This window comes from Camelina sativa, chromosome 9 (assembly GCF_030686135.1).
Source record: "Camelina sativa cultivar CO46 ecotype springtype chromosome 9, ASM3068613v1".
Lineage (NCBI taxonomy): Eukaryota > Viridiplantae > Streptophyta > Magnoliopsida > Brassicales > Brassicaceae > Camelina > Camelina sativa.
This window is the reverse complement of record NC_141888.1, coordinates 33,816,707-33,840,887: the sequence shown is the minus strand read 5'-3', so window position 1 is coordinate 33,840,887 and position 24,181 is coordinate 33,816,707. Positions and strand designations below refer to the sequence as shown.

General features: G+C 39.5%; 2 protein-coding genes and 1 pseudogene across 3 annotated transcripts; 2 read left to right on the top strand and 1 right to left on the bottom strand.

Annotated features, from left to right (window-relative positions):
* Nucleotides 1–401: 401 nt before the first annotated feature.
* LOC147939123 (MLP-like protein 43) lies at nt 402–10,025 on the top strand. Of its 2 annotated transcripts, XM_087465109.1 has the most exons (4): nt 402–554; nt 2,908–3,178; nt 8,849–9,142; nt 9,491–10,025. In XM_087465109.1, exons 2-4 carry the CDS (start codon nt 2,929–2,931, stop codon nt 9,793–9,795), a joined length of 849 nt encoding a protein of 282 aa, XP_087321235.1. In that variant the 5' UTR covers nt 402–554; nt 2,908–2,928; the 3' UTR covers nt 9,796–10,025. The 2 variants fall into 2 exon arrangements, with proteins under 2 accessions (XP_087321235.1, XP_087321236.1); XM_087465110.1 differs by lacking the exon at nt 2,908–3,178 and having other exon boundaries at nt 507–554.
* Nucleotides 10,026–13,833: 3,808 nt separating this feature from the next.
* Nucleotides 13,834–19,525, bottom strand: LOC147939122 (uncharacterized). The gene is made up of 3 exons (XM_087465882.1): nt 17,863–19,525; nt 14,643–17,629; nt 13,834–14,526 (listed from the first exon to the last, which is right to left on the bottom strand). Exons 1-3 carry the CDS (start codon nt 19,523–19,525, stop codon nt 13,834–13,836), a joined length of 5,343 nt encoding a protein of 1,780 aa, XP_087322008.1.
* A 2,530-nt stretch (nt 19,526–22,055) lies between these two features.
* On the top strand, nt 22,056–22,848 carry LOC104715796 (glutathione hydrolase 3 pseudogene; annotated as a pseudogene).
* The last annotated feature ends 1,333 nt before the right edge of the window (nt 22,849–24,181 follow it).

The following is a 24,181-nucleotide window of genomic DNA, read 5'->3' as shown; positions in this document are numbered from 1 at the left end:
AGTTACAATTCTAATTTATTGTTTTGTTTTAATACAATTGATTAATACAACTTAGTGGAGAAATAAAGTTAATGCATAATTTATAGGGAGAAGCTATAAAGATTTCAGTTTTATATTATGTGAGTTAAATGTGAAAATTAATTGTTTTTAAATTTGTATATTAATATAATTTTTTTTTGTTAAAATTGTATTGCCAAGTGGACCAATAAGGAGCGACTGGAACTCTACTTTTATATATATGATTATGAGTTTCTGTAATGGGCTTCGGTCCTGTTCTGGGCTTTTGCCCTTAAAACCCTTTTGTATTTTTTCTAAGTTTAATTGAAAGCCTTTAACAAAAAAAAAAAAAAAAAAACAAGTGGTACATGTGATTAAATGGCCTTAGTAACTGCTAAGAATTTATAGCCACTGGTACTCATAGTCAATACAGCTGGTCATCGGATAAGAGTTCCCTCTTCTACTCGATCTATAAAGAGCTAAAACACATAAAGAGCTCAAATACATAAAGAGCTCTTCCTCTATATATTCATTGGAAGAAAAGGCATCGAGAAAAGGTAAGTTTTGAGTTACTTTATTTCTTTAGTTTTATGTGGAAGCAAGTTCTCAAATCTTTCGTATGCCTACAGCCTACCAGTCCTGTTTAGTTCAGCCACATCACAAAAAAAAAACAAAAGTTTATTTCTTCAGGACTAAATAATCATTGAAATACTGTACAAATATATATCTGCACAGTATTTTAATGGTAGATTGACGTTATTTTTTGTTGTTGAAGTTTTAGAAGGTGTTGTTGGTTTTGTAATTTATAAAGAGTTATAAATTTTGATAAGTTAAATGTTTTTTTATTAAAGTCATATCTTATTGAAGTTGTTTACATTCATTAAAAGTTATGTGTTACTTAATTGATGATTTTAGAAATTCCTTCAAAATCATGCCTTATGGGATTAAGAAATACTTAAACTAACTTCCATATTATATTAAAGTTTAGTGTTGAATGACTTCAAAATAATACTAGATTGTAAGGGATATTCCCCTGAAAATCTCTATGAATAATTCTTTATTAAACTCTCCAAATTTCTTAAATTCTGCAATCATTATAATCATCATAATTTTACATTAATCACAATCGAATAACACCTTCTTAGTTTAATGTTACACATCAGAAAACATAAAAAGTTATGCCTAGATTAATTAAATAGTATACATTAGTTTTCAAAACTTTATGCCGTCTCTGAAAATATTAAGGCCACAATCCCATTTTTTTAGCGGGCCAATTATACATTAAATTTTTATTGAAAATGATTTGGGAAACATAAAGAAGATAAGATTAAACTCGAACCTTTGCCCCTTGGAACTATAACCCTACCCTTTTACCAGAAGAACCAATCAAGTTTTTAGGATAATAGGACCTAAATATTTGGTATCTTATTTGGAGGCCACAATCAGATGCTTCACCTGCCTGTGTCAAGGGCCGGCTTGTAAATACCAGTTCTATTGTGAATTATGTTGGTTATTTAGTCCTCTCTTTACTCCAAGTCTCTTTGTATTGTAGAGTCATTAAATAATTTTAACATATTAATTGGATGATTTATGGTTTTCATTAATTTCTTAACTATTGCAAAATTAATTATCTAAAAGGAGAATTTCAAAAATATCCCCTTTTTAAAACCTTATCAAAAACATTTCTAATAATTTGGGATATACTCAAATAAGTGTGTACCCTCATAATAGCATACACAAAATACAAATACGTATTTAAAATCTTATAACTACTTTATAATTTTTTTTATTAGTACCTTGTAAAATTTTTTAAAATACCTTGTAAAACGCTATAAAATCTTACAAACACTTGGATCAATTCTCCAAGTAATAGTTATCATCGAAAAGTACTTTCTAAGCCATATAAAATATTATAAAGTTTTCTGATTTAATGAGAGGTATTTTAAAATTACCAGCTAAAATAGACATTTATTAAAAGGTACACACTAAAAGGGGTACAAGATAATTTGAAGACTCTATCCAATTGGTTGTAAGGATTTATAAGATATTTATAAAATTTTATAAAGCTTTATAGGATATTTATAATTAAGTTTTTACAAGATCTTTATAAGGTATTTATATTTATAATTTTTTACAAAACATATAAAAATAGTTTTGTATGTTTTTTTAACTACATACATATTTATTCAAATATGTATATTATGGACCCCACAAATAATCATTTTCAATTGATTAATTTGTGCTTAATTACATTTAACAACTAAAAACTAATCTTCAATTAGTTACATGATTTTAAATAAAGATTACACAAGAGTAAAATACATATAACAAAACTTAAAACAATCATTTTGTGCTATTAATATGACTAAAAGTATGAACAATAATCCTTATATATATAATAAATATCTAAGAAATATGAATGTTATTTTAATTTGGACAACATTGTTTTTAATGAAATTTATTATATGACTAGTCGACTACAAAACAGAAAATAACTTATTAGCAAATTAAATGTAAAAGTAAAAAAAAAAAATTGAAGAACTATCTTTTTTTTTTTTTTTAAATGTCGAGTTCGTACGTCAATTTGACGATACTGAAACGCCGAAACAACGAGTGAACGTAACTTTTATACAGTTTTTAGCATGAACCCACTACAATATTCGTTAGTGTCATTTTTTTTTCAATGGTTTGGTAAAAGTTAGATTTGTGGTTGAAATTCTAACATAAATGTTTAAAATATATATTAACAACTAATCGAAAGTAGCGTCAGGAATTATATATTTATGACTAGATCGTTTTATATATGAACAATGCAAATAACAGTTTAACACAAAAATGCAATTTAAAAAAAAAATTATAAATAAAAAAAGCCCTAGTTTCCTGAACAAACCTTTTTAACTTCTTCAACAGTATCTCAAAATAACAAGGAAGATGGCTCAAGAGGGTGACGCTAGGGTTTTGCCCACCGGAGATCTTGATGAGGCTATGTTGGATGCGGAAGTTCGGGATCGACCGTCGGGGGACCCTCCGGATGGTCATAAGGTGTGGGTGAGAACTCTAATGGGAAGTAAGTCTGGTGGTATGCCCCACCCGGAAGATGTTCTGGATGATAATTTCGTGACGGAGAGGGTGCGGTTGGAGTTCCCACATGGGGAGGATGGTGAACCGGTGATTACGATTGGTAATGAGGTCTTGGAGGCAATGTATGGTTTATGGAAAAACTGTATGATTGTGAAAGTGTTAGGGGCTCAGGTCTCGGTCTCAGTGTTGACGAGGCGACTGGGGGAGATGTGGAAGCCTGTAGGAGCGATGTTTGTGCTTGATCTCCCCCGTCAATTTTTTCTGATCCGTTTTGATGTGGAAGCTGAGTATATGGCGGCACTAACAGGAGGTCCTTGGAGAATGTTTGGTAGTTATCTTCTAACGCAAGCTTGGACTCCTACCTTTGATCCTCTGCGAGATGAAATAACTACGACACCGGTGTGGGTCCGTTTGTCTAATTTACCGTTTCACTACTATCATCGATCTATATTGATGGCAATTGCTAAGGGTCTAGGGAATCCTGTTAAGGTGGATCTGACAACTCTGAATGTTGAGCGAGCTCGCTTTGCGAGGGTTTGTGTGGAGGTGAATCTGAAGAAACCTTTGAAGGGGACAGTGATGGTGAATGGTGAACGCTATTTTGTTTCATATAAGGGTTTGTCTGCCATTTGTTCCAGGTGTGGTATTTATGGTCACTTGGTACACACTTGTCCTCAAACAGTAAAAGATCGGGAAATGGTAGTTGTACCGTCGCTGGTGGCTCCTGTGTCCGGTGGTGAGACCTTGGTGGATGATGGGTTTACGGTAGTTGGTCGTGGTGGTCGGAAATCAGGGCCGGTGGCTTACAAGGAAACCTTGCCTAAAGTGAACACAAGCAATAATCAACGTCAATCTCGGGAGATCCCGATAACAAAGGTCTTTGAGAATATTGCCATATCAAACAGATTTTGTGGGTTACGATCAGATACGGTATCCGGAGGCGAAAAGGAAGTTGGCCCGAATCGGGGAGAGGATAAGGAAAATGCGATGATCAAGGGATCATCAAGTAAAGGGAAGAATGTTTCCCAAGGTGTTGAGAGAATATTTGGAGGGAATCTAGAGAATCAAAAGGAAGGATTTAAAGGGTTTTTTCAGGAGAAACGGGCCGTAAATGTAAGGCCTGGTGAGAGGAATGGACCCAAGGTTAGTGGGCCTAAGTCACGGATGAAGCCCAGTAGACCATCTAGGGGTTTGGTTTATGGCCCGATTAAAGAGACGCTTGGCTTATCTGAATCGGGGAAAAGGCTAAGGACGGAAACCGATCAAATTGGTCGTCCCGGCGGAACTTTTATGCAGGAACGGACGAGTGGTCTGGTGTCGGATAGTGTTGTCATATCTGGTGAGGATGGAGTGGCAACGATTAATCCAGAGATGGCAGTGGTACCTCAGAATAGGGGAGAGGATATGCAGATCGCTCCGACGGAGGAGGCGGTGGGGGTTAGGGCTGCCTAACATTTTGCCCCGGTGTTTCATTTACAAGCATTATGTGGAAGAATAATGATAAATTGCTTAATGTGGAATTGCCGGGAGGCAAATAAACCTAATTTTCGAAGATCTATGCGGTATCTTTTGAAGAGATGGAGATCGGATATTGTTGCAGTGTTTGAGACTCATACAGGAGGAGATAGAGCACAGCGGATATGCCAGAATCTGGGGTTTGAGAATGTGTTTCGGGTTGATGCGGTGGGTCAAAGTGGGGGCTTGTGGCTACTTTGGCGTTCAGGCATTGGGGATGTGACGGTTATGCATTCGTCAGATCAGTATATTCATGTTCGGATTGTTGATGGTATGGAAGTGTTGCACCTGATTGCAGTTTATGCGGCTCCTTCAGTTAGTAGACGAAGTGGACTTTGGGGTCAGCTTAAGGATGTTATTCAGGGAATCAATGAACGGGTAATTGTAGGTGGTGACTTTAACACCATTGTGAGGGTGGATGAACGCACATGAGGTAATGGACAACTGTCTCAAGACTCGTTGTCGTTTGGTCAGTGGATCAATGAGCTATCGCTTATAGATATGGGTTTCAAAGGTAATCAGTTTACCTGGAAGCGCGGACGTGTAGCTAACACTTTTGTTGCTAAACGGTTGGATAGGGTACTCTGTTGTCCCCACTCTAGATTGAAATGGCAAGAGGCCACAGTGGCTCATCTACCCTTTCTATCTTCTGATCATGTGCCTCTCTACATTCAGTTGTGTCCGGAGGTTAAGCGTGATCCGAGTAGGCGACCCTTCCGTTTTGAGGCAGCCTGGTTGAGTCATCCAGGCTTTAAAGAAATGTTACGGAACTCTTGGAACAGTCATTTGTCTACTCCGCAAGCACTTGATGGCTTGCGTGTACAGCTCAAACGGTGGAATAAGGAGGTGTTTGGGAATGTACAGCAGCGGAAAGATAAATTGATGAATGAGATTCAGGTTGTTCAGAATCAGTTGGATATTCATCAAACAGATGCTTTGCTGGAGCAGGAGGAGAGTCTGCTGAAAGAGTTTGAGATAGTTCTTGAACAAGAAGAGTTAATCTGGTTCGAGAAGTCGAGAGAGAAGTAGATCGTGTTGGGGGATCGTAATACCAGTTACTTTCACACCTCGACAATTATCAGGAGAAGGAGAAACCGGGTTGAAATGTTAAAGGATGATACAGGAGCTTGGATCTCGGATTCAAAGGAGTTAGAGGGTTTGGCAGTAAGCTACTATAAGCGCCTATACTCAATGCAGGATGTGGGTGAGGTTGTGGCAGCATTACCATCTGAGGGCTTTGCAGTGTTATCCGGGACAGAGGTGTCAAATCTGAATAAGCCTTTTGTCCAACCCGAAGTGGAGAAATCAGTCAAAGGGATGGGTCGTTTTAAGGCTCCGGGGCCTGATGGCTTCCAGCCTGTCTTCTACCAGACCTGTTGGGGAACGGTGGGAGATTCAGTTTCTGAGTTTGTCTTACGGTTCTTTGAAACTGGATTACTGCCTGAAGGGACGAATGATGTGTTGTTAACTTTAATTGCTAAAGTTCACAAGCCGGAGAAGATTTCCTAGTTTCGACCAATTAGCCTATGTAATGTTTTGTTTAAAACAATTACAAAAGCTATGGTTACGCGGTTGAAGGAGGTGATGCCGCAGCTTATTGGTCCTGCTCAATCAAGTTTCATCCCTGGCAGATTAAGTGCGGATAACATCGTCGTTGTTCAGGAGACAGTTCATTCCATGCGACGAAAGAAAGGTAGAAAAGGGTGGATGTTGTTGAAACTGGACTTGGAAAAGGCCTATGATCGTATCAGATGGGACTTTCTCGAAGACACACTTCATGCAGCCCGTTTCTCAGCGATTTGGATAGAGTGGATTATGCGATGTGTTAAGGGTCCCTCTATGACAGTTCTTTGGAATGGGGAGAAAACAGAGCCTTTCACACCCTCAAGAGGCTTAAGGCAAGGAGATCCCTTGTCTCCTTACCTGTTTGTGCTGTGTATGGAGAGGTTGTGTCACCAAATTGAGTTAGCAGTTGGTGCTGGAGATTGGAAACCGATTAACCTTTCGCGTGGAGGACCAAAACTCTCGCATATGTGTTTTGCTGATGACTTGATTCTCTTTGCTGAAGCATCGGTGTCCCAAATCCGTGTCATACGAAGGGTTTTGGAGAGGTTCTGTAATGCCTCGGGGCAGAAGGTTAGTCTGGAAAAATCAAAGATATTTTTCTCTGATAATGTTCATAGGGATAAGATGAACTTAGGGAAAACACATATGCGACATTTGGTGAGGCAAGTGGAATCAGCTCCACACGAGACTTAGGGAAATATCTGGGGATGCCTGTTTTACAGAAAAGAATTAATAAAGCGACATTTGGTGAAGTCCTTGATAGAGTAGCTTCACGTTTATCGGGTTGGAGGAGCCGCGTGTTGAGTCTGGCTGGTAGGATGACTTTGACAAAGGCGGTTTTGCAGTTGATCCCCATTCATACTATGAGCACCATCTCCTTACCTAAGGCGTCCTTGGATGCACTGGATAAAATCTTTAGATCTTTTTTGTGGGGGAGTACTAGAGATACGAAGAAGCAGCACTCACTTGCTTGGGAAAAAGTTTGTAAACCGAAGAGAGCTGGAGGTTTGGGTATTCGCTCTGCTCGTGATATGAATAAAGCGTTGTTAGCAAAGATTGGCTGGAGATTGATGAATGATAAGACTGCTTTATGGGCTAGAGTGTTGAGGAGTAAATACAAGGTACAAGATGTTCATGATCTTTCTTGGCTTGTTGCTAAGGGAACTTGGTCTTCTACTTGGAGAGGGATTGCCTTGGGGATCAGGGAGATATTGGTTCCAGGTGTGTGTTGGGTTCTAGGTGATGGTGCCACTACTCGGTTCTGGACAGATAAGTGGCTCTTGGAAACCCCTTTGAGTGAGAATGTCATGGGACCTTTACCGGTAGACTTTGATCAAGTTCGTGTATGTGATGTCTGGAGTAGTGGAATGGGTTGGAAGCTGGATACTATTCTACCTTATGTTTCTATGGACGTTAGGCTACGTCTTGCAACAGTTGTGGTGGATACTGTTACGGGTGCCTCTGATAGATTATCTTGGGGGGAAAGTCCGGATGGGAGATTTACGGTTCAGTCAGCATATCATTTCATTACTAGAGATACTGTACCGCAACCAGATTTAAGTGCTCTATTTGATCGTGTATGGAAGGTCAGGGTACCAGAGCGAGTGAGGTTGTTTCTTTGGCAGGGTGCTCACCAAATCTTGATGACAAATATGGAGCGAAAGCGTCGACACCTATGCGATAATGGGATTTGTCAGGTATGTAAGAGTGGAGAAGAGACAATTATTCATATTTTGCGTGATTGCCCTGCCATGTCAGGAGTTTGGAACAGGCTAGTGCCGAGACAGAAAAGAGATGCTTTCTTTCAAAGGACTTTGTTTGAATGGATCTACGCGAACCTGGGGGATCAGTCTGATGTTGGTGGTTGCCCATGGTCCACGGCTTTTGCTATGACTGTTTGGTGGGGCTGAAAGTGGAGGTGTGGCAATGTTTTTGGTGTGGTGGGTAAATGTCGAGATAGAGTGAAGTTTCTGCGAGATCTTGCTAAGGAGGTTTACCAGGCAAATTTAGAGACGAGTAAGGGCGATAGAAGACCTGGTAGGGTTGAGCGGTTGATCGCATGGGTCCGTCCTAGGGAAGGGTGGTGTAAAGTTAACACCGATGGGGCGTCTAGGGGTAACCCCGGGTTAGCAACTGCAGGAGGAGTTTTGCGGTCTACTACTGGGGATTGGTGCCGTGGGTTTGCTTTGAATATTGGTATTTGTTCGGCATCATTAGCAGAACTTTGGGGGGTTTACTACGGTTTGGTACTGGCTTGGGAGTGTCAGATGAGCTGTGTTGAGTTGGAGGTGGACTCTGAGGTGGTTATTGGTTTTCTACAGACAGGGATCAGTGATTCTCATCCGTTGTCATTCCTAGTGCGTTTGTGCTATGGCTTTCTTGTAAAGAACTGGACAGTTCGAATTTCTCATGTGCATAGAGAAGCTAATCGTCTAGCAGATGGATTAGCTAACTATGCGTTTTCCTTACTGCTTGGGTTTCATTATTTGGACGTTTGTCCGGTAGATTTGTCTTTCATTCTGTTAGAAGACTCTAATAGGACTGCGATCCCACGCTTTGTTTCGTTGTAATTTTCTTTTTTCTAAATAAATTGTAGGGGATTTAATCCCCTACGGCCTACCAAAAAAAAAAAAACTATTACTAAATAACTCATAAGGAACTCACTCCTCTCTCAAAACCCTTTACGCAGGAATTAAGATAAGCAAATCGAAGGTACAAAGAATGGATGCCGTGACGAAAACCGAGGTGGCTGCCGAGACGAAAACCGAGGTGGCTGCCGTGACGAAAACCGGGGTCTCTAGTTTGGTGGGGAAGCTTGAGACAGACATGGAGATAAAAAATGCGGCTCATAAGTTCTATCACATGTTCGCCGAAAGACCACACCATGTCTCCACAGCATCTCCGGCACACATTCAAAACTGTGAACTGCATGAAGGCGAGTGGGGCAAAGTTGGCGCTATCCTTTACTGGGACTACGTTCATGGCAAGTCAACTTTATACACTTTTTTTCTTCTTATAATTGGTCGATTCTAAACTGAAATTAATTAAGACTAACATATGAGGAATGCATCCGTCTAAGTATGTAGTGTGAAAAAATCAACATGTCTAGCTAATTGATCTTGGACTGTCACAAAACCACTATCACTTTTGAAAAAAAGTAGGAATTAACTTTAAACCATATATAATTAAAAGTAAAACTAATCCTGGATATTGATCCACGTCTGTAATATTATTATTTGCATATATGATTTGTTTTTAATTGATATTCGTTTTGATATTAAACTCAAACCTATATACCCAATTAAATAAAGTGTTAGTTAAATTGATGTAGAGGGGGTGGCAAAGGTGGCGAAGGAGAGAGTCATGGCATCGGAGCCGGAGAAGAACTTGATGACGTTAAGTATCATAGAAGGTGATCTGATGAAAGAATTCAAAAGCTTTGTGATAACGTTCCAAGTGACCCCGAAGGAGGGAGGGCCAGGGAGTTTTGTGCACTGGCACATTGAGTATGAGAAAATTAGCGAGGAGATTGCTCACCCTGAGACTATTCTCCAATTCCATGTCGATATGGCCAAAGGAGTCGATGAGTATCTCTCGACCGAAGAAGTGGGGATTGCTCCTCGTGTGGCTTTGTAAGTGTGTACGTCAAACTGCAGTAAATCATGAGCCGTGATTGAATTTGGGTATAAGATATATATTTCGATATTTATAAAAAAAATATATAAATATTTCGATCGGTGTGTGTTTAATGTTTATGCAATAAATAATGAGCTGTGCTCCATATATGTATAAGACATGTAATGAAATCGCTATACTCTAAAATATGTATTTCTTTTATTAATAAAACTATGAAGCATATGATATAATATATGATTGCATAATCCTTGTCTTTAAAAAAAATAAGGGTTTTATAATCCTTAACTGTCTCTCATTGAGTCTTTCAATTATAACAAATTATAAAATAATAAAAAACTGAGAGAGAAAATAAAGTGAGTGTCTTATTTGAGAGACTTTGAAAACTATGTAGAAATTCATTTGACATGTGTCTTAACATATTTGGTTATCAGTTTTCTTTGTAGTTTAAATTTTAAATAAAAATAAAAATAAATTAAAAAGTTTTAAAAAGAATTTCCCCGCTGCACATGCTCTTAGAGCAAGTCCACTAGAGATTCTCTGTGGAATTCTCAGGCCCAAAAATAAAGAGAAAACCCAAAAAGAAATTAGAAATTAGGAGAATCGGTTCCACGAGAGGGATTTTGAGAATCCTATGAGAACCGATGTGTGGTCGGTTCTGATTGGCCAGAGGGAAAAATATAAATAAGGAATAAAAAAATTTTACTCTATTTTTTTCCTTTCTTTCGCGACATATCTCTCTCTCTCTAAGAGAAACGGCGATATGTATGGCGATTCGCTGTTTCACCGTGAAAATTCTCCAATTCACCTTGAATCGTTGGATTTTCCGGCTGAAACACGAAAGATCTTCATATATGAGAGAGATATGTCGAGGTTCTGGATTCCAATCGAGATTCCACTCGATGTGACGATTCGTTGCTCAAGGCCTTCTATCTCCGACGGTGATAACGATGGCGGAAGGTTCCTGTGATGGGATTAATGGGACGGCGAGGTCAAGCAGCTGGCGGATCGCACACACAGAAGGTTCGTCTGATTATTACTGATATATTGTGCTTGGGTTTACAATTCCGATTGTACTGATTTCACGGGGTAGGCTAAATCTCAGAAATTTGGTAGGATTTGACTTTAACTTTGGGTATACTTATGCGATTCCTTCTCTGTGGATTTAACCAGACTCACAAAACCGAATTAGTCACTTGTTGTATGCTTTGTTAGTGTTAAAATTTGATTAGAATGAAGTGGTTTTGTGTTGTGTTTTGTTAAGGTGTCATGAACCGTATGTTGGTGTTGTTGTCTCATTATTAATAAGTGGTTGTAATTGTCTCCAAACAAGCACCCTTCATATGTATGTATGTTCGATTATGTAATCTCAAGTGAACTATTGTTGAGTTCTTCAAATTAGAGATACTGTTTCTCTGATGCTAAAAAGGGTGCTTGTTTGCTGCTTTTACAGGCCGCTTTGGAAACCGGGTTTTGTTTCTGATTGTATCACAATATCCAAATGTTTGGACAAGGGAATCTCTGGACCAGCTGATGTTTAATATTCCTGGAACTTCAACTCTTGTGGTCTCAAGGTCTAAACTCGCGGGTACTAGAACCACCTATGATGTAGAGTTACTAAATAAAGATGAAGCGATGTCTCTGTTCTGTTTATCTGCTTTCAATCAGAAATCAGTCCCTCCAGGATTCAGCAACACTACAAGGAAAATGAGTATTAATAGCACTTTAGTATAGCGGTTTATGTGTTTATGCTATGGTTGACCTATGTCTATTTTTTTTATAGCGTTTCTAAAGTGATAAACGCTATGAATAATAAAATTTTATTGTCCGCCAAAATTTTAACGAAAATTGTATCTAAACTCAAGTTGTCCGCCCCAACCAAAAAAAATGATTAAGTTAAAAAAAAAAATTGACCTAAACACTTAAACGACACACACAATTACACAATCTCATCTCCTTTCTTTGACACACAATATCTTCTTTTACGAGAAACACCTTAACATAAACCCTCAAGTCCAGTGACTAGCTCTCTCTATCTTCTCTCTAATTCTTTCCCTGGTACAACAATCCTGCTTCAGATCTTCGAATTTTGTTACATAGTTATTATGCAAACACTCCTCCAAATCTCATATTGGGCATCGTCTGAATCTCCTCCGTCTCTGTTGTTTCCAATTCTTCAGATCCGAATCCAGTATTATCGCGTCTCGGGTTCTTCCTCCTCTCCATGGTCTCGAGATCCAACAAAACCCTAGATTATACGTTCTAGATCCGCACTACTTCATCCCTCATCTCTTAGATCTATCTCCTCCTCGGAATGCATGATTCATCAACCAATTTTATCTAGTCACTTCTCTAAACGAGTACTCTCTCTCTCTCTTCTTCGTGAATTGCTTCTCCAATTTTTCTCTCGATTGGTTTGATTTTCTGACAAGGTTTTTAATTGTTGATGTGAATTTTGTTTCTGGGTTAGCTGATTTTGTAGGTTTATTATCAGATCTGTGCAAGTAGGTTTTCTCAGCTGGGCTCGTTTAAGAGAATAACCAAACAAGAGAAAGAACAAATGCACCCACCAAGTGTTTGCTTTTATTCCTCAATGATAGTTTTTTTGTTCACAAGGTAAAATCTCTAGATTTATCTGATTTAAGGGTTGACTCTGTTTTCATTTGAGTGTGATTAGAGTTTTAGTATTTTTGAGTATTATTGAGTATCAATCTGTTAAGTTTTTTTCTTATTTCATTTCTGATATACAGATCTGAGTTATTTTGTAGGTTTATCTTTCAGAATTAAGAATGATGTGTAAGGAGGTTCGTGAGGAAGTGAATCAAGCTAGAGACAAGGCAAACTAAGTTGAAGGAAAGGAGTATATGACAACATAAACTCAAACAATCTTCGGAAGCAGCTCAAGAAACTAAATGCTCAACAACGTAACAAGAAGATGAGCAACAAAAGATTATGATTTTTCTCATTTAATTTTGTTCACATCATTAGACTCGATTGTTAAGTTCCACATCTATAAAAAAGACTTGTTGTACTTGTAAATTTTTATAATTAATAATATTTATTATTTTTGTCCTTGTAAATTAAAATTGAGGTTTTCAGAATTTAAAATTGGTAACAAAAAAAATAAAAATAAATTGCATTATATATACAAATGAGATAATATTTAATTGCATAAATATAAACGCTATTGTATACTACAATATGACAGCAGACCAAAAAACGCTATCTAAAGTAGCTAACCTACGATGACGGGCGCAGATACAGCGTTTCTTAAAACGCTATGGTAACGTTAGGTAGCGTTATTCAGACGTTAAGAAAAGTCATTTTTCTTGTAGTGCAAAAGTTTGGTCCAGCAGGTAATGGGTCTGCCTACATGCCTAGTAGTAATATTGTTTCTTCTTTGGATACTCATATTGACTCTATTTGGTAGGTTGTTGGGGAGTGTAAAGGTCTACCTTTGTCTTTGAAAGTAGTTGGTGCTTCATTGAAAAACCAATCTGAAAAATACTGGGAAGGTGCAGTGACGAGGCTATCTAAGAGTGAACCTGCTGATGAAACTCATGACAGTAGAGTGTTTGCTCAAATCGAATCAAGTCTAGAAAATCTCGAGCTGAAAACCAGAGACTGTTTGGAACTCGGTGCTTTCCCTGAAGACAAGAAGATCCCTCTTGATGTTCTATAAACGTGTTGGTCGAATTGCATGATCTCGAGGACACAAGTGCTTTTGTTGTTGTTGTTGATTTAGCAAACAGGAATCTTCTTACTCTAGTGAAAGATCCAAGGTATTTGAAATTTTATGTTTGTATTTCTCGACTTTGTAAAATATGTTTTATATTTATGAATTATGTAAAATATTGTTGTTTTCTTTTTTTCATGTAATATAAATTATTAAAAACCTATTTCTTTTTTTTTTTTTTTTTTTTTTTTTGACAACAAAAATAGAATCAGCTCAAAAGAGCCAATTTGGGGGAAAAGAGTTCACAAAAAGAACATGCTGCGGAGAGAGTCTCGCTTGACGAGCCAGAGAATCCGCTTTGACGTTCAAACTTCGGGAACAAAAGATAGAGAGAAGGAGGAGAACTCCGCTTGGTCTATCTTGATATCTTCGAGGTAGGTTGTAAAAGCCGGCCAGTCATGAGGAGAAGACACCAACTTCACCAGATCAGAACAGTCCGTATAGAAAGCCACGTCCCGGTAGTCGTGTCCGATCATGCACCGCATAGCCCAAATAAAAGCTTCTACTTCAGCATGTAATGGAGATAAACTGCGTCGGAAATTGGTAGCTCCCATATCTGACCCCGAGTGGGGGGTAGAACAAACCCAACCTGCACCTGCGTAAGTATCCGACTCTTTCCAAGAGCCATCAACAAAACACCGATAACCTGTGAAAGAGGGAGGAAGGGAACGTATGGGCCCCCTCTGTCGAGAATTAGGGACTGGTGAAGTATGAGGTTGGTCCCCATCCTCAACCTCCACCTGAGCCTGCAACCAGACAGATGCCTCGCCCTCCGCCAATCGTACTACATCCAGGGGATTATCCACAACATTCTCAAATACACGAGCGTTTCGCGCTTTCCAAATATACCACATAATCCACGGAAAAGCGACTTTCTGTGATCCCAGATTAGCATGACCCAAGAAATGATCCACATTAGCGTATACAGACTCCGTCGGAAAAGAAACGGAACCTACAGGGACATGGGCTAAAGCCCACACCTGCCTAGCCGGTGGGCACTGAAAAGAGCGTGATTAATCGTTTCCTCCTCAGCCCCACATCGGACACACCTAGAATCACACGCAATACCGCGACGCCGCAGATTAGCTGAAACCGAAATACATCCTGTCAAAACCTGCCACATAAAATGCTTTATTTTCGGTGGACATGGAACACCCCAGACACCGGCCAACAGGGGAGTAATCTCTGGACCCACACGAGAGACCGTATTAGCCTGTGAACTTGCAGACCGTTCCGTATCATACCCAGACTTAACTGTATACTTACCAGATTTTGTAAAATGCCAACCCATGGAATCGGGTAGTCGGGTACTTCCTAAAGGAATGGCCCCTATCAGATCAACATCTCCCGGGGCAAAATGTTCCTTGAGTATATCCATACGCCAAGAATTTGTGTGACACTCAATTAAATGAGAGATTTTAAGAGAAGGATCCTTAAAAGGACCCTTGCTGGCCGCTGGTCTTAGGGATTGAGCCGGTACCCAGGGGTCCGTCCAAATCGAAATGGACTCCCCCGAACCAACCCGTAAAATAAGCCCTTTATTAACCAAAGATCTAGCGGAAATAATACTTCTCCACCCATAAGAAGGAGAATAAGATCGTATCGGTTCCAAAGGATTGGAATTGCGATAGTACCTGCCTTTGAAAACCCGAGCAAACAAAGTATCTGGGGCATCAATCAGCCGCCACAATTGCTTTGCCAACAAAGCCGAATTAAAAGCGTCAACATTTCTAAAACCCAAGCCCCCCAATTGCTTACTACAACAGAGCTTTTCCCAAGCTAACCAATGCATCCCCCCAGATTGTCCTGAAGAACTCCACCAGAAATTTGCCACCGCACTTGTGAGTTTGGACGTTATTGTTTTCGGTAAACGGAAGCACGACATTACAAAGGTCGGGACCGCCGTAGCTACCGACTTGATCATCACCTCTTTTCCCCCTTTTGAGAGAAGTTTCGTCGTCCAACCCGTCGTACGACCCTGAAGACGATCACGAACAAAAGAGAAAACCTTTGTCTTGGAGCCACCCAGACTCTCCGGTAACCCTAGATATGATCCCATACCACCCAAATTCGTAATCCCCAAAACCTCCTGCATCTCCGTCCTTACAGCGTCACCCACCTTATGACCACATTGGATTGAAGATTTAGCAAAATTAATTTGCTGGCCCGAGACTGCCTCATATTGCTTTAAGATATCCAAAATTACCCCACATTGATCCCTATCTACCTTGCAAAAGAATAGACTGTCATCCGCAAATAACAGATGCGTAATTGGGGGGCACTTATTTGCAACTTTAATCCCTGTAATCAGTTTTTCCCGCTCTGCCCTCCGGATATTTGCCACTAAGACTTCCGTGCACAAAATAAACAAATAAGGGGACAACGGATCCCCCTGCCTTAAACCCCGCTCTGGGACAATCCTACCATTGGGTTGCCCATTAAGAAGGACCTTGTATTCAACAGAAGTTACACAAAACATAATTCCGGAAACCCATATCTCCCCAAAGCCCATTTTCCGTAACAGAGCCTCAATAAAGCCCCATTCCACCCGATCATACGCCTTACTCATATCTGTCTTAATTGCCATAAATTTACCTTTACAGGAAGGATTCGTCCTCAAACCATGGAACATCTCCTGAGCAATCAGGATGTTATCCGAAATCAAACGTCCTGGAACAAACGCGGATTGCGTTTCCGAAATAAGCTCAGGTAAAACTGTTTTTAATCGTTGACAAATTATTTTTGAAATAAGCTTATACCCCACATTACACAGACTAATAGGCCGCATCTCCGCCATCCTGGTTGGCTTGACCACCTTAGGAATTAAACAGATATGCATCCTATTCAAACTTTTATCAAAAACCCCCTCTACAAAGAAACGGTTTACCATAGCCACCAGATCCTCTTTAACCACCCTCCATGCCTTCTGGTAAAACAAAGCAGTCATCCCATCCGGCCCAGGGGCCTTATCCGGGGACATCAGAAATAAAGCTTTACGAACCTCCGCCTCCGTTGCCGGTGCCATTAAACGCTCATTTACCTCATCCGTAATTACCATCTGCACCTCCCAGAGAGCCTCCTCAAAATTAGACGGATTAATAGAAGTAAACAAATCCTCAAAGTACGATACCGCCACCTTGCAAATATCGTCATCCTCTGTTGACCAAACATTATTTTTATCAAAAAGGCCAGTGATTCGGTTCCAAGCCCGTCTCTGCTTTGTTTGAGCTTGAAAATACTTTGTGTTTTTATCTCCCACCCGCATCCATCGGTTACGACTTTTCTGATACCAATAAATTTCCTCATCATTATAGGCATCACGCAGACGTGTGGTTAAATCAGTAATGACCTCCGAAGAAACCGCATCATCCGCTTGAGCCACCGCTAACTGGCGCTTAAGCTCCTCAATAGTATCCCGGCCAAATGGAACTTGCGTTTTACGCCAATGAGAAATAGCTCGTCGGCAATTGACAATCTTGTCCACAAAAGTTGTCGGACCTGCATCTTGTCCCCCATTCCAACCCTGTGAAATAGTCTCCATCAGACCCGCCTTACCGGCCCAACGACGATCAAACATAAAAGTTTGTCTCCCTCGCGGTCGCTTGGCACCTATACTCACTATTAACGGTGCGTGATCCGAGGCGATCCTTGGTAAATACTCCCTAACCGTGTCCGGAAAAAGATCGTGCCAGTCTTCGTTACCCAGAGCCCTATCCAACCTACAACGAATTGGTTTTTTATCACGCCAATCCTTCCAAGATAAACAATCTCCAAGATATGGAAATTCCAAAAAACCACAATCCCGAATCATCCCATTAAAGGAGAGAAAGGAAGAAGCATGACGAAGCTTCCCCCCTCTCTTCTCATGATTTCCTGTTAACTCGTTAAGATCTCCTACAATAAACCAAGGAGTCGACCGAGCCGAACTAATCCTCAATAATCTTTCCCAAACGTGATCCCTATTCTTCGGAACGGGATCCCCATAAATAAAAGTTAAATGAATAACACGACCTTTGTAGACAGCCTCGACATCAATTAAACGGTTGGACTCATATAAAATTGACACATCAAAAACTTCTTTATTATAAAAGAGGGCCAACCCTGCACTACAACCAATTGGTTCCACAGTTTTTAAATTTTTATAGCCAAAATGGCCTACAAATTGTTCCAAAAAAGAAAAACATTGCTTAGTTTCCATAAGAAATAAAAAGTCCGGCCTATGCTTATTCCATAAGTCCCGGAGATTACCGATAGTGGCCTTGTTCCCGAGACCTTGACAGTTCCAACTCAAGATATTCATTTAAAAACCATCGGTTTTGGTGGTTTGGACCCACCTTGACCTCCCTTAGCCCCTTCCTGAGCCTTAAGAGAATGACCATTGTCCCCAAGATTTGAACCAGCTGGAGGAGGACGGCGTCGTGGAGACAAAAGGAGAGCAGCATTCCGCTTTTTCGTGCTGACCCCCCGAAGAACCAAATGCCCTTTCCCCTTTTTCCCTTTATCATCTTGTGCAACCTGAGAATCACTACTAAACTGTCCAACCACCCCATCACCTGCACCATCCGAGTCCAAACGCTCCTTATCCTCCCCCTCTTCAGCCAACAAATCATCATCCTCCACATCAAAAAACTCCCCCACCGTCTCTTCCACCACCATGGGTTCCGAAACAGAATCAGCAGAAATATGCAGCCCCAAACTTTCAGCAGAAGAACCCTGCACAAACGAGATAGCCTCACCCACGACCTTTTGCGAGAGAGCCTCGGCAGCAGGGGCACCCGAGAAAACCTCCTCCCCCATAACTACATTAGAACCACCAGACAAAATACCCTCCTCCTGCACTCCAACAGTCTCATCCTGTACTGCATTACCACCAACCGTGACCATATCAATCCCCCCCACCCCAATTGGAGCATCAACAATCTGACCTTCTTCGCAGAGACCCTCCTCCATACCAGTACCACTCAGAGCCCCATCCTCAACTGGAGTATCCTGAAATAAAGACTTCTTAGCTGATTTCTTCTGTGAGAGACTCACCTCTGCCTCCCCTACCTCCTCCAGAACCGGTGGCATGACCGGGACAAACTGCCTGCTAGACTGTCCCCGAGAAAGACCTTGCCTTCCTTTATACTCCTGCGAACCAGCAGAACCCTTGGACAAACCCTTCCTGTGTGTCGAAGACCCTGAGGGAGGATCCGTCCTGGACTTGGAACCCCCATACTGAGCCCCATGATGATGGCTCCTAGAGTGATTACCAGAAGAAGAACCCCTTCTCGCATCAGCCAGGACCGCCCCCTTGTAACTCAAATACTGATCCGGTTCCAGCCGCTCCTCCGGGAGAGAGCTGCGAGAGACACCCTTCCCCTTCATCAGAGGACAAACATCCTCCGCATGGCACAGACTATTACACTTTTTACACCAACCGTGCAACCTCTCATAAAACAGTTTCACCACTGTAACTTTCCCATTAAAGAACTCTATATCCATCTCAAAACAGAGAGGCTTGAGCCCATCTACCGTCACTTGCACCCTCCCTCTGTCAGCATCAACAGCCTCGACCACTCCCAAGTCCGACCCGATGTCCCTGAAGGTAGGTTCAGCCCAAAACTGAATTGGAACATCTGCAACCCTGACCCAAAATTTCAGAGATGATGGATAATTGGGGTCTACCACTGGTGTCCACCTCACCAAAGACACCATCCAAGAATCAAAGTGATAAGGCTCCTTAGACAAAACGTCAATAATATCTGCCTCCTCATCGAAATCAAACTGAAATTTGCCTGATCCAAGATCCGCACCAGCAACTCTCCCCTCCACCTGCCATATGCGTGGCAACACAACCAACAGAGACTTCATGTCTTGCATCTTTGGATTAAAACACCTCCCCACCACCATTTTGGAATAACCAGCAATTAACGCAGAATTATCAAAATATGATATCTTGATTCTGCGCCTTGGCTTGACCTCAACTTCTGTTGAACCCGCCAAACCCTTCCCCATTAGGCCTACTTGTGACATCATCGCCCACCCTCTCCAACAGAAGAAAAACCAAAGTAGAAAAACCGCAGAAAAAGTGAGGAAATAGAGAAAGATGAATTGTGATTCAACTCATGAATTCTCCACTCCTTTATATACTGAGAAGAGAACCGACCAAAGACACCAAAAAGATCGAACATTGAAGACAGAATCAGCTGCTCAATCTCCGCATAAACCTGATCTTTGCACTATAGGAAACTAAATCCATGACAGAAAGCAGACCGAAGAAATCCCCATCTTTAAAACCAAAAATCAAACACCAAATCGAACACCAAATCAAGGACCATTGTGTTTCAAAGATCACCAAGCGTATCTTTCTTTGAGTCACGATCCATAAAAGGCAAATAAAAAACTTGTGATCCGCTACGATAGACAAAGCAACCAACAACAATAGTAGACCAGATAACAATAGTGATGGAAGCCTTGATATGCTCCAGTGCGTATCAATCTTTGATCTGAAACAATCTTGTCTGTATTCCTTAACGTGCCAAAGGTAGACAGCTAGAGAATCCTCCAAACTGGAACATAAATGCCAGGAGATAGATTCGTGATACGCTAGTATCAACCCCATATCCGGAGTCAGCCTTGATATAATCCATTGCAAATCAACCCGCAAGTTGGTACCAGAGGAGATCGCAAATCTGACCCAAATTAAGCCTCCGCCATTGCCGTCGCTGGAAGATTTGACAGATCCGACAAATCGCGTTGAGTGAGAGATTTGGACAATCTCAGTCACTAACCCCCTTAAAGCCAATCGGAATCTTCGATCCCGAATCCACACATTCCAAAAGAACCAGAACACCATCTTGATACCATAAATCCGAATCGAGATTAAAACATCTCTGCTAAAACCATGGATTCGTATCTTTGCATGCCCAAGAAAGCAAGAAAGATCACCCGAATCCGAAATCCAAAGGACCACACGAACCCAAAACCAGATCAAAAAGATCATTCAAAAACCTAATTTTGCCATCGCCTTTTTTAAATAAAATACTCGATATTTTTTATTTAAAAAAAAAAAAAAAAAAAAAAAAAAAAAAAAAAAAAACCATCATAGAGATTCATAATTTATTATAATGTGCTAATTAATAAAAAATGGTTTAATAAACATTATTTTATTACTTAAGTAACCATCATAGAGGTTCTTTAGTGGAGGAGTAATTTAGAGGGGGTATTGAACTTGTATTTTAAGGGATTTGGTGGGATTTTAATATTTTAGGATTTTGCAAGATTCTATTGAGATTTTAGAAGATTTTTGGTTATTTGTTAGAGTTTTTATATATTTTTTTAAAATTCTTTGTGATTTGGATAGATTCTCTTTTCAGATTTTGGGAGATTTTAGATACTTTATAACAAAAAAAAAAAGAAGCCTTTAGAACTCAGATGACGATGATAGATGCTCTCGACTTCTCATCAATTTTTCATGAGACTGATCATCGTTCAATCAGCGAATTCATCGCTTACCTTGTCTATTGGAAGAATGAGTCTATAAGAGCCTAAGAAGCAAATGTTAGAGAAAAACCAAGGTGGAAGTATCGAAACATAAGTAAATGATGGAGGTGTTGTCCTTTGTACGCATTGCTCTAGCTTCATTCAACAGACCGTTTGCTATCTTCTCTGCAACATTCTCTGTCCCTCTTTCTCTTTCATCTGTTCCATTTATTTTATACATAGACACTACATTAGATCCAGGTTCTAAGACATACTACTAACAAATGTATTGATGATTCAAAAAAAATTGTTTACAAGCTTCAGAGCTTTCTTCAGAATTACCACATCCCATAACCCATCACAACAGAATTTTTTTTTTGGTTTAATGTTAAATCCATCACTACAGATTTTTTTTTTCTTTCAGTTATTAGAATAAGCAAAAAAGAATGAGAACAAGGGATGTGGTAAGTCTGAAGAAATTGATTGAATGCAGAGTCATATATAAGCGTATTTGCTCATGCCTAAATGTTTTAGCGTAATCACTTGTGAATCTCCGCAGGCGGAACGTACACAGAGACAAGGAGGTATGGTGATGTGTGCGTCTGTTCTTGTCATCCTCTGCTTCATCATGCTAGTCCTCTTAATCCTAAAGGAAATTCTCTTGTGACCCAAGAAAAGATGTGATAATTCATTCTTTAATTCTTTTGAAACGCGATCACCACATTTTTGCGATACTGAGTGTTCTGTATCCTCTGAAGAAAAAAACGAACTGTGTTGTGTTGTGAATGTCGTGTGACCATAGTGTTAGTCATGGAACCGTAGTGACGTGGTTGAATCGGAGAATGGCATTGTGGCGGCTGACGATGGTCGGTGCTCTGAGATTGGTGCCTCTGTTCTTAGAAAGAGGTGGCCACGCGGTTGATGCAGCCGTGGCTACGACTTTATGTGTGGGTGTTATTAATCCAATGTCTAGTGGTATTGGTGGTGGAGCGTTCTTGATCGTTAGCTCGCAGGAAGATTCCAAAGCTAAGGCTTTTGATATGAGAGAAACTGCTCCTTTAGCTGCTTCTAAGGTTAAAACATTTCACATATCTTTCTTGATTTAGTTTTATTAGTAGATAATGTGTGTAGCTTGTGAATTGATTCAGGATATGTATAAGAATGATGTGAGTGCTAAATCCGTTGGCGCTTTGTCGATGGGAGTTCCAGGAGAGATAGCTGGACTTTACGAGGCTTGGAAACGGTACGGCCGTCTCCCGTGGAAACCGCTTTTCGAGCCGGCGATTGAGTTGGCCTGAGGCGGTTTCGTGGTGCATCCATATCTCGGACGGGCTATAGCAAGCCACGCTTCCAAGATACTTAAAGATCCGGGTTTGCGGAGTGTCTTCTCACGTAACGGACAGGTTTTGAAACTTGGTGAGACTTGCTATAACCCGGAACTAGCTCGGAGTCTTGAGACTATTTCGGAGCAAGGACCGGGAGCGTTCTATAACGGGACAGTAGGTGAGAAGCTTGTTAACGATGTGAAAAAGGCTGGAGGGATCATAACGATGGATGATCTAAGAAGTTGTAAAGTCCGAGTTACGGATGCAATGAAACATATGTTTGCAGCTCGTATGGATCTTGGTGACCCTGAGTTCGTTAACATTACAAACGGTATGAACCAAATGCTCTCGAAGACTCACGCTGAAGAAATACGAAAGAAGATTTTTGACAACACGACATTCCCACCCGAGTTGCTCATTTGTCGAGTCTCTTGTTCTGTTCTTCACCTGCACTTTTGTTTATATGAACTTTACTATGCTCTTGTTACTTTGTTAGTTAGACATGAACACTTAATATTAAACCCACGCTAAATACGCTTAAACATTTTAGGCATGAGCAAATATGCTTATAAACAAACTGAGCAAAACGTTTATGTGTTTAACTAGTCAACTGAGCAAATACGCATATATGACTCTGCGAAGAGCTAGAAGATGTGATGAAGTGAGACTTCAATTTTGATTTGGTTTTTTCTTTTTATGAAATCCTGTAAAATTCTACCTCAAAAGGTATGATTTTGAGGGAGAGTATTTTTAACTAAAAAACAAATCAAAATCTCCTAAAATCATTCAAAGTAGTAGTTTTTTAAAAAGTTGTGATATTTTGAATAACAGTAGATTTTAAGTAAGTTTTATAAATCATTGATTGAATAACAAAGGATTGTAAATTATTTTAAATGATTTTACATAAATCTAAGTTGAATAACATAGGATTTTAAAAGATTTTTAAAAATCATCAATTGAATAACAAGTGATTTTAAAAATACTCTAAAATCTTCTAAAATACCAAGTTCAATACCCCCTCTTAGTTTAAGTTGTTAATGGATTCTCTTGATTAATTTAATATTGATAATAGGATTAGTTTAATTAAGAGAATCTTGATCCAAGTTCTTGAGTGGAGTTGGTCTTAGGAATCAAAGTCATTAATCAACTAAATATTTTGTCAAATAAATAATGCGGATAAATAAATATTTTGTCCAATAAATAATGCGGATAAAAAAATTGTATATTAGGAGTTAGAATTATTAATATCATCATATCGTACCAACCCAATAATGCGATAATTAATATATGTACTAATCAAAGTAGACTCTGGGAAAAAAAATCAAAGTAGAAGACTAGCTTTACAATATGATTATAAAATTGATAGATTAGGTTTTTATATGTTTACTTATTCATTATTTAGTTATAGTACATTCATATATCGCATGTTTATATAATAAGATTTTGTGTCAAACAATATTTCTGCTTTTTTACGGAACTTAGATGAAAATAGTGATTAAATTTTAAATATTCGTTTTAAATATATTTATCTTTATATATACTTTATATATCTATATATATGTTATAAATAGATTAACTCATATATATTCCAAAATTTGTAGACTCCATTCAATTGTCTATTTTCAAAGATCTCCCTTGTTAAACTTGAAATGGTTTAGAGGGTTTATAAAGTACTTATGAATGATATAGCTAATACTCGGAGACTCGCCTTAAATATTTGTAAAGTATGTATAAATTTTTAAGATATTTATAAAATTTATAAAGTATGTATAATTTTTAATTTTCACTACATATGATTGTATTCACCTGCTGTAGGTTTTCTCAATTATTTAGTTTTAAATAATATCGAGTTCGTACGTAGTAG